The sequence below is a fragment of the Elaeis guineensis genome, chromosome 9 (assembly GCF_000442705.2).
Source record: "Elaeis guineensis isolate ETL-2024a chromosome 9, EG11, whole genome shotgun sequence".
Taxonomy (NCBI): Eukaryota; Viridiplantae; Streptophyta; class Magnoliopsida; order Arecales; family Arecaceae; genus Elaeis; species Elaeis guineensis.
Window position 1 is genome coordinate 11,129,845 of NC_026001.2, and position 10,455 is coordinate 11,140,299.

The 10,455-nt window shown below is 32.0% G+C and overlaps 1 protein-coding gene across 1 annotated transcript in view; it reads left to right on the top strand.

The window, feature by feature from the left end:
• The first annotated feature begins 6,148 nt into the window (after nt 1-6,148).
• Nucleotides 6,149-10,455, top strand: part of LOC105051653 (probable serine/threonine-protein kinase At1g54610) — a 5,678-nt gene continuing 1,371 nt past the window's right edge. The window contains exons 1-7 of the mRNA XM_010932172.3: nt 6,149-7,098; nt 7,797-8,081; nt 8,187-8,504; nt 8,737-8,964; nt 9,521-9,621; nt 9,780-9,870; nt 10,243-10,455. The exon at nt 10,243-10,455 is cut by the window's right edge and continues 213 nt beyond it. Coding sequence (XP_010930474.2) covers nt 6,559-7,098; nt 7,797-8,081; nt 8,187-8,504; nt 8,737-8,964; nt 9,521-9,621; nt 9,780-9,870; nt 10,243-10,455 — 1,776 coding nt within the window. The 5' untranslated portion in view covers nt 6,149-6,558. The remainder of the gene's footprint in view (nt 7,099-7,796; nt 8,082-8,186; nt 8,505-8,736; nt 8,965-9,520; nt 9,622-9,779; nt 9,871-10,242) is intronic.

Sequence of the window (10,455 nt, forward strand, 5' to 3'; positions counted from 1 at the left end):
TCTTCTATTTGGTGAGGCGACCATTACTTTACAGGATGTCAGCATCCTTACTGGACTACCAATTGATGGCGATCCAGTTACCAGAGTTGAGCCCACGCTTACCATTCCGGAGTGGTAGGCTTTGTGCTTGCGATTGCTAGGGTTTGAGTCGATGCATATTTTTTCGATCATTCACGACTCAGGATTGAGTGTTTGGATGATCGTTATCGATATTTTCATATTGCGGATGATGCACCAGAGGAGATGGTGCAGCAATATGTTAGGGGTCAGGTGCTGCGATTGTTAGGTGGTGTCCTGTTATCCGATACTTCATCGAATAAGATGAAGTTGATATTTTTGCCATTATTATATGATTTAAACTTCGCTCGTCGACTCAGTTGGGGCAGTGTAGTACTAGCTTGCCTATACAGAGCTATGTATTGGGGTTCTTATGTGATCAGAACAAGATTGGTGGTTATCTTGTATTATTACAGGTATGTGAATTAAAAATTTTTATTTTTAATATTCAATTATATTTTATATTGGGTATATCATGTATGATTTTTTTTAAATTTGCAGATTTGGGTATGGGAGTGTATGCCGACTATCAGTCCATTACGACGACAGTTGCTCGAGATGCCATCAGAGCAGCAGGATCCTGATGTTCCATTTAGACTAGATGAACCATTGGGATATAGGTATCGAAATATTATTTTTTTTATTTCAAACTTACTGTTTTAAATTCGATAAAATTTATTTAACATGAGTAGATTGTGAAACAGATGGAACGTTGCATTCAACGTTCATCACGTATCGACGAGAGTGGCACGGGTTTATAGGTGTCAGTTGATATATTAGTTGATACATATAGACGGATAAATTTTGAATTTTTTACAAATATCATTTTACAGTATTCATAATCTATTAAAATTTTAGCTTACTAATTTTTTTTATTTTAACTCTATCAATTTTTGTGGGAGCCATATACAGATGAGATATTGGCTATACTGCCACAAATGTGTACAGTTGGACACGATATATGGACTGCTAGGGTGCCACTTATTTGTTTTGATATGGTAGAGTGGCATCTTTTCGATCGTGTCCTGCGGCAGTTTGGTCAGATTCAGGGCATCCCAGAGCAGTTTGATACCAGCCAGGAACTTCATCGTATTGATCGACGAGGGAGAGCTCGTATTGACTGGCGTATCAGACATGCAGAGTACATCGATATTTGGGATGCACGTCAAGATCACATTGTTCATGGTGATCCTATTTTGAGAGGTCGTTCATATACCGATGACTACATGGTTTGATTTTTTAGCATTACGGTGCGAGTCACTGGACAGCCTCGGTATGCAGTTCCCGGATACGAGGGCGAGAGTTCTACTGTGCATCTTTTGGTAAGATTATGAAAATTACTTTATGTTATTTGTGTTATATTTTTATTTTATATTTTACATTATACTGACTGTTTTATTTTTATTTTGTAGACTGATTCTATGTCGGATCTTGTGTTGGACGCTCGTCGTGCTTTATCTACGATTGATGAGGACGAACGGATTCGGATACTGCGGGAGATAGAGAAAACAAGTTCTAAAATATTGGTGGCGATTGGTGTTGACCCATATAGCTGTGCGCCTTGGTATGGAGCAGCTCCGATGCCAGATATGAGATATACGCCGTCACCATATGTTTCACATATGCCATCACCGCATATTCCGCAGATGTCATCATTAGATGCTGCACAGATGCCACTGCCTTTTGATCCATAGATGACAGTGCCTTCTTCTTTCTACATCCCCCAAATGACATCACCGGATACCAGTTGGCCATATGAGTATGATACTTTCTTTTCATGTCCATCCGTGTATCCAAATGAGAGGGTTGAACGAGTCTCTCAGTCCGTAGATGATCCGACAACATCAGTTATTCCTGAGCAGCATGATCAGCAGATCTCCTCCACTGATATAGGGGAGGAGCCATCACAATAGGAGCAGCCGGCGAGGACCTTCCTGAGAAGGTCCAAGCGACCACGGGCACCGTGACATCCTTGTGAAACTTAATCTTTGTTATATTTGTACTTAGTATTTTTTACATTTTTATTGTACTATTTTTTGTACGTTTGATATTTTTATTCTATTTAATAATATTAAATATTAATTTTATTTTATATTATTTAATTTCAAGTGATCGGATATTATACTTTGTGCATATGGATACACATACTCGAATGTGTCTCAGAACATTAGGAGAGAAAAAGTTATGCTAAAAGGACTATAAAAATTATAACATAAATAATAATAATATATCGAATAATTTAATTATGAGATGAATTAGATCGTACTGGTATATCTCGATCTGATACAGGTACGAACAGGTACGTATGGTGTGGTATGGAAAAAAAAATTAATTAATTTTAAATAAAAAAAGTAATTTGAAATGATATTTCTTATTTGAATTATATTTTTTATTTTAATTAAAATTAAAAATTTTATTTCTTTCAAATTTAAAATTATAATTATAATTTTTTTTATTTTTTTATATTTATGGCTTATTTATGGTACTTTTTATTTTTTTAATTTATTATTTTTTATATTTTTTTAAAAAAATTAATTTTAAATAGGAAAAGTAAGTTGAAATGATATTTTTTATTTGAATTAAAATTAGAATTTTTTTTAAATTCAAAATTATACCTTATATTTTTTTACCATTTCTTTCTCATCTTTTCTTTTTTTATGGTATATTTTATTTCTTTAATTTTTTAAGATTTTCTTTGAAATATTTTTTTGAGAAAAAATTTTAAAAGAAAAAAATAATTTAAAATTAACTTTTTATTTGAATTAATATTAAAATTTTTATTTTTCAAATTTTAAATTTTAAATTTATATTTTTTATCATTTTTTCCCTTTTTTATCTTTTTGGTATTTTTTAGGTATTTCTTCCTTTATTTAGAATATTTTTTAAAAAATTAAATTTAAATTAATTTAGTTGTATAAAATGATGTTTTTTATTTGAATTATAATTATAATTTTTATTTCTTAAAATTAAAAATTAAAAATTTTGTTTTTGAATTAGAATTAGAATTTCTATTTTTTTTTAATTCTATTTTTTTCTCTTTTTTCTTTTTTTATAATATTTTTTATTTTTTTACATCAATTTTTTACTTTTCTTCAGATATTTTTTTCAAAAAATAATTTGAAAGAGATAAAATAATTTGAAATGATATTTTTTATTTGAATTAAAGTTAAAATTTTTATTTTTTTAAATTTTAAATTTATAATTTTTAATTAAAATTTTCATTTTTTAAAATTCAAATTTATAATTTTTATTTTTTCGCATTTCTTTCTCCTTTTTTTCTTTTTCTATGGTATTTTTAATTTTTTTAATTTTTTAAATTTTTGTTTAAATATTTTTTAAAAAAATTAATTTGAAAAGAAAAAAATAATTTAAAATTATCTCTTTTATTTTAATTAAAAATTCAAATTTTTATATTTTAAATTTTATTCAAAATTAAAATTTTTATTTATTTCTAAATTTAAAATTATATATTTTATTTTTTCCCATTCTTTTCTATTTTTTTTACTTATTTAAAATGATATTTTTTATTTCAATTATAATTATAATTTTTATTTTTTAAAATTTAAAATTATAAATTTTATTTTCAATTAGAGTTACAATTCCTATTTTTTTTCAATTCTATTTTTTTTCTTTTTTTCTTTTTTATGATATTTTTTATTTTTTTACAACATTTTTTTTCTTTTCTTCAGATAATTTTTTTAAAAAATAATTTGAAATGGACAACGTAATTTGAAATGATATTTTTTATTTGAATTAAAATTAAAATTCTTATTTTTTTTAAATTTTAATTTATAAATTTTTTTTTTCACATTTTTTCCTCTTTTTTTTTCACTTTTTTATGGCATTTATTTTTTTATCAAAATTTAATTCAAATTAAAAATTTATTTTTTTAATTCAAGTTTATAATTATATAATTTTTCTATTTTTTTCTATTTTTATGAAATTTTTTTAGGCTATTTTTTTAATTTGTTTGTAATATTTTTAAAATAAATTAATTTAAAATTAGGAAAATAATTTGAAATGATATTTTTTATTTTAATTAATTTTAAAAATTTTATTTTTTTAAATTTCAAATTATAATTCTTATTTTTTTTCGATTTTTTTAAATTTTTGATTTTTTAATGGCACTTTTTAATTTTTTAATTTTTAATTTTTTGAATATTTTTTAAAAATTAATTTGAAATGGGGAAAGAATTTGAAATGATGTTTTTGAATTAAATTTAAAATTTTTATTTTTTTAAATTTAAATTTATAATTTTTATTTCTTTTGCATTTCTTTCTCTTTTTTTTCTATGATATTTTTAATTTTTTAAATTTTTAAGATTTTTGTTTAGATATTTTTTAAAAAAATTAATTTGAAAGAAAAAATCATCTAAAATCATCTTTTTTATTTGAATTAAAAAATTTAAATTTTTATATTTTAAATTTCATTCAAAATTAAAATTTTTATATGTTTATAAATTTAAAATTATAAATTTTATTTTTTTTCTATTCTTTTTCGTTTATTTTCTTTTTTTTTTGGGGGAAAAAATTAGAAAATACCATTTTAAATGGCGTTTTCTATTTTTTTTTTTTGGACAACATCTACGTGAAAATTGTGGGTGACGTGGCTTGGATAAAACGCCATTCAAAATGGCGTTTTATTCCTTTTGTATTAGATTCAATAATAAGTTAGAATTTATATTATTTAGATAAATAATTTTTTTATATTATTTAGGAAAAAGACTCCTGCTTTTGTTGGCTCGATTGAGTTCTCATTGTCGGTTGCAGTCTCGAGGAAATGATGGTAGTTGAAGTCAATGAAGAGAAGCTTTCCATCCAACGCTAGCCCTCCACCCTAACCTCGCTCCAAGGGAAAGGTTCCAACACTTTCCTCGATAAGGCTCGACGCTCTTCAACCTCATCCTTTGAAGTGAACCAGCTTTCTCTCGTCTCTCAAAAAAAAAAAAAAAAAAAAACCCCAAGTGAACTGATGGATGAACCAGCTAGGTTATGGATCTATGGTATGTATAGTATATGAAATCTTGGTTGGACCCGGCTGCAAGACCTAAATACCATCTAGCTTGTTTATCAGAAGTATTAATATTTTAGATCCGACCCAGTCTATGGGCTTAAAATTCAAATCCAGATTCATTCGAACTTGAGTAGATTAGGCTGACTATCTAGCCTATGAGCAGACCTGGTCCGTACTCCCAAAGATAGTATTTGAATTTTTTTTTCTTATTATTGGAATAGAAATACGTATTCTTAGAGAATAGCTATTCACTCTTGCTATTCCAAATTTTTGTTTGGTTGAAAATCTGCTATTCTATAAGAAATAAGATGTAATTAATACAGTATTATTCTATATACCTAGAATAAAGTGTAATTAATACTCATTAAAGATTTAAAATAAGTTATTCTATAATCTATAGTCAAATAGCTAAATCAGGATAGATGAAAATAAGAGAAAGTTGGTCAAAATTACTAAATCAAAATAGCCCATTATATTTTTTTTCATCTATTTAAAAAATAAAATAAAATAAATTTTTATTTTATCTGAAATTGAAGCATCCAAACACTACCGAAGTGTTCTACGCGAGCACTAAATTTCTCCCACGAAGCCTTTCGTCACTCGACCGTTATTCTCTTTGATCACAGGGTACCTGGCGCGCCCGTCGGTCGGGGACCCCACATTCTTCATAAGAATTTTTATGAAGAAATTCTTCTGTATTTCCCTGATATTCTTTTGTTATTGTTGAGAATTCTCCCCCTCCCTCCCTCCCTCTCTCTCTCTCTCTCTCTCTCTCTACCAGAATCCAGCCCATTTCAGCTGTGTCTCGGCCGCGCGGGCTTTTAGGGTTATAACTCCGACAAATCCTCTCTGCTTCCTTTTCTCTCTTCCTCTTTGCTGGAATGACTTTTTTTTTTTTTTTTGAAAAAAAAAAAGTTTCTTTTTACTTTTAATTTCCATTATCTCTCTGTCTGTATCCAATTTATCGCCCTGTCCGAATTTTCCTCAATCTGTTTTGCCAAAAATAGAATGAAGAATGGGGGTCGAGGGGGAGGAATTCGCCGTCAGAAAATTAATGAAAGTTAAACCAAGAAATGCCGGTCGGAGCCGTTGTTTGCGGTTCCGGTCTCGGTCGTCAGAGCAATTTGGCCTTTGGATTGAGACTTTAATGCTTTTGTTGGTTCTTTTCTTCGTTTGAATCGAAGATTGGTTTTGGAACCATATTCTGCGGTTGGTGATCTTGGTTCTTGAGATTCTGGGAACCTTTTGGATTCAATTTGAAGGACTAGGAGGAGGAGTAGCTGTTCTTCGAATCGAGTTCTTGAAGAATCTGGAAAAGATTTGAAATTTACGGTACATTGGACGTGGAAACTTTCATTTGATGAGTGGTTTTGCGGAATCCCTCTTTATTTAAAAGGGATTTGTGTTGCAATCCTACAGTCTGTGTGTTTGAAGGTTTTGGACATAAGGAGTTTTCCTGGTGCAATGCAGTTCCATTGCCACAAGTAATGTGTCAAAGTTTCAACACCAAAGGAAAAAGGTGTTGTTTAGTTGCGCTTATGGGCTGCATTTGCTCCAAAGGTATTAGCACAGATGAGGATGGTGAGACCCAGCAGAAAGATCTGAGCAAGTCCTTGAAGCGGTTCGTCACGCTTTCGAAGAAAGAAGAGGTTGTGGTCGCAGTTGCTGAAGTAGTTGCTGGAAATGATGGGGGTTCGACAAGGCCAAAATCAAAGCCACAGGACAATGCAGCCAGCACTGCATTCCGAATGTTGGATGGGGGTGTGAAGAAAGCCATGGCGAATGTTGACAGGACAAGGAAAGCCATTGGGCACCAGAGACGGGCCACTGTGGTTGTTGGGCCAGATGGCAGTTCAACAGTTGGTGGCGATGAGGAAGAGGCGAATTTGGGGATTGTTGATGTGCCCAACGGGTTCTCCGGGGAGCATGTAGCTGCAGGTTGGCCTTCTTGGCTCACTTCTGTGGCAGGGGAAGCAGTAAATGGCTGGCTACCTCGGAGAGTAGATGCATTTAAGAAGTTAGATAAGGTCTGTTGTTTACTTTTTATTACTGTTTTTTCCTTCTATTTTCATGATTTAGTGCCTCCTGATCCATTGTTTGGTTGTTTTTTCTTTCTTTCATAGTCTTTGTATGGATTAGAGAAAAAGAATTTATCCTTGTAAACTCCAACATTGTTATTTTATGCTTTGGGAACTTTGTTTCGACTCTGGTTATCTTGAGAATATATATAGAAACATCCAGGATATAGATTCATATGCACCTAATATCATTATTGCAAAATTGATATAATTAATGTATATCTCCTCTGAACTTGTTTGGGTAGCTTAAAACAAGTCATAAGAAGTCATGATGTAATCGGTGACTCGTTAGAAATGCACCGCGATTCCTTAATATTGCTTTTGAAATTTCTGTTAGTGAAAATTGAGTTAGTGGCAATGGAATGAATAATGTAGGCAACTTTGATACAAATTGCCATTTTGGATTCTTGTCGGAGACATTGATAGAACTGTTATTTTCTATTTCATCATTGCATCCTTTCAGACTTATTTTTGTTATTTTAAAATAATTATGGTATACTTATGGTATTAATGCTAATTTGGGTTCAATTGCACAATGATTTGAAATTCTTTTGCCACCATAAATAAGGCTTGAGTTTAATATTGTTCAAGGATTAATTTGGGACCTTGCCAATGACTCTGAATTTAATCATGAATTATCTTTGCAGATTGGACAAGGAACTTACAGTCATGTGTACAGAGCCCGTGATCTTGAAACTGGCAAAATTGTTGCACTCAAGAAAGTGCGATTTGTTAATATGGATCCTGAAAGTGTCCGCTTTATGGCAAGGGAAATTCAGATTCTGCGTAGACTTGATCACCCAAATGTTATAAAGCTTGAAGGTATAGTTACATCACGAATGTCAGGTGACTTGTATCTTGTATTCGAATATATGGAACACGATCTTGCTGGACTTGCAGCGACGCCAGGGATCAAGTTCACGGAACCGCAGGTGTTTTCTCCAATAAAATGTTTCACGATTTATTGACCCTTGGTGATCCTTCAAACACTGTTTTCATGGTCTCACATACTCATTTAGACTTCCTTTGGATTTCAGGTTAAATGTTATATGCAACAGCTACTACATGGGCTTGATCATTGCCATAGTTGTGGGGTTTTGCATCGAGATATCAAGGGTTCAAATCTTCTAATTGACAACAATGGCATCCTCAAAATAGGGGACTTTGGCCTGGCAACAATTTTCAATCCTGATCACAAACAACCGCTAACAAGTCGTGTTGTGACTCTGTGGTATCGGCCTCCTGAGCTTTTACTGGGTGCCATAGAGTATGATGTTGCTGTTGATTTGTGGAGTGCTGGTTGCATCCTTGCAGAATTGTTTGCTGGGAAGCCAATCATGTCTGGAAGAACTGAGGTAAACCCTCTTTTGGCAGATGCTTAGTTATTAGATCAGGAAGCTAGTTAAGATAAGATATTCTTCTGTTATTTCTTTATCGTAGTCTTTTAAAAATTTTAATATAAGTAGATGGATAACAGTGATAACAAATGTTCATCTCTTTATCATAGAAGTTTTTCCCCCTCTCTATAACTGCTAGTTGTAGCAATAGTCATCCTCTTATAAACCTTGCTGGCGGAACCACTCTTAGGTGGAGCAACTGCACAAGATTTTCAAGCTGTGTGGGTCACCATCTGATGAGTACTGGAAGAAATTGAAGTTGCCTCATGCAACTATTTTCAAACCTCAACACCAATACCGACGCTGTTTTGCTGAGACATTTAAGGATTTCCCTCTTTCAGCATTAGTACTTTTGGATTCTCTACTTGCAATAGAACCAGAGAATCGGGGAACAGCAGCTTCTGCCCTCGCCAGTGAAGTAAGTTCTGATTTTCTGTAACTTGCACTTTAAATCAGAGTCGTTTTCTTGAACTGCCTTTAGGCATTAGTTTTTGGTTTCTAATTTTTTTTTCGGAGTTTTGTAATGTGAGCAAATATGGTACCAATAATTCTTCAATAGATATCATTCTGTACTATTGATTTGCATGCAAGTTATCTTTGTTTCTAATATTTTAATTTTCTGAATGCGGGAGTGATCTTTATATGATCTTACTGCAGGAATCTTTTTTTGGTGGTATCTTATTCTTAACTTGGGAAGCGCATTACATGCTTTGGCAGAGCAAGAATTTTATCAGTCCTCTAAGACTGCATGCATTTCTCTTTCAAAACATAAACTTCAATTCTTTTGTATAAGAATGATGCTGTTTTGATTATTTATAGTCTCCTTGATCTAAATTTTCTCAAAAAAATGCTTATATTATATTTTATTCTTTTCACATTGTCATAGGATTATCTAATTTTTTTCATGTTTTGTTATTTATATTTTACTCCATTTCATACTTTTATGATCAGTAACCTCTACTTTTACTTTCCAGTTCTTCAGATCAAAGCCACTTGCTTGTGATCCTTCAAGCTTGCCCAAATATCCACCTAGCAAGGAGTATGATGCCAAACTTCGGGATGAAGAAGCTAGGAGGTACTGTATCTATGACAACACTAATTATACAGAAAGCTTTATTGTTGGGAGAAACCTATCTAACATCTCTTGATATGAACTAGAGATAATCAATGCTATATTTATACCCGTTAAGTTGAGGTTGAAACCATTCACCTCTATGCTGTATCCCTTTACAGGCAAAGAGGAGCAGCCATCAGTGGCCGATCAGAATCTGTAAGGCCAGGAAGAGGAGAATCCAGAGGAATGCAAGTACAATTGGTTCATCAGGTATCATAGCTTATTATTATTATTATTATTATTATTTAATTCTTCATTATCGTTGCATTATCACATAAATAAAGAAAACTAAAATGTTACCTAAGAGTTGAAACCGCTTGAGAAATAACATCTGTTTATAATCATTTTTAGCTTCCGGAATGGCTGCAGCTTCACGTCAATATGAAGAATGAATAAAATAATTTGCATCTCTCTCTCTCTCTTTCTCTCTGTGTGTATGTGTGTCGTCTCTCTCATGCACATTACAGCAACCCCAGTTTTTCTCTTCTTGTTATCAATTAATAGGTTCGACCATAATGAGGAAGTTGGTTTTCAGGCTTAATGTGTTTTGCTCACAAATTATTTGTTCTTTCACGGGCACAGAAGGGAGAATCACAGGCAAATCCCAAAAGCACGGGTGAGAAGTTCAGCCCACTGGAAGATGGTGTGGAAGGATTCCCACTTGATCCTCCCTCGGGAGCAGAGAATGGCTTCCCTCAATCTGGTCATCCTGGTGCATATGGAAACTCATGGACTCAAAAGGTTAACAAAGATGAGCACAGGATGGTTCCTGGCCGTTCTTATAGTTCTATGAGG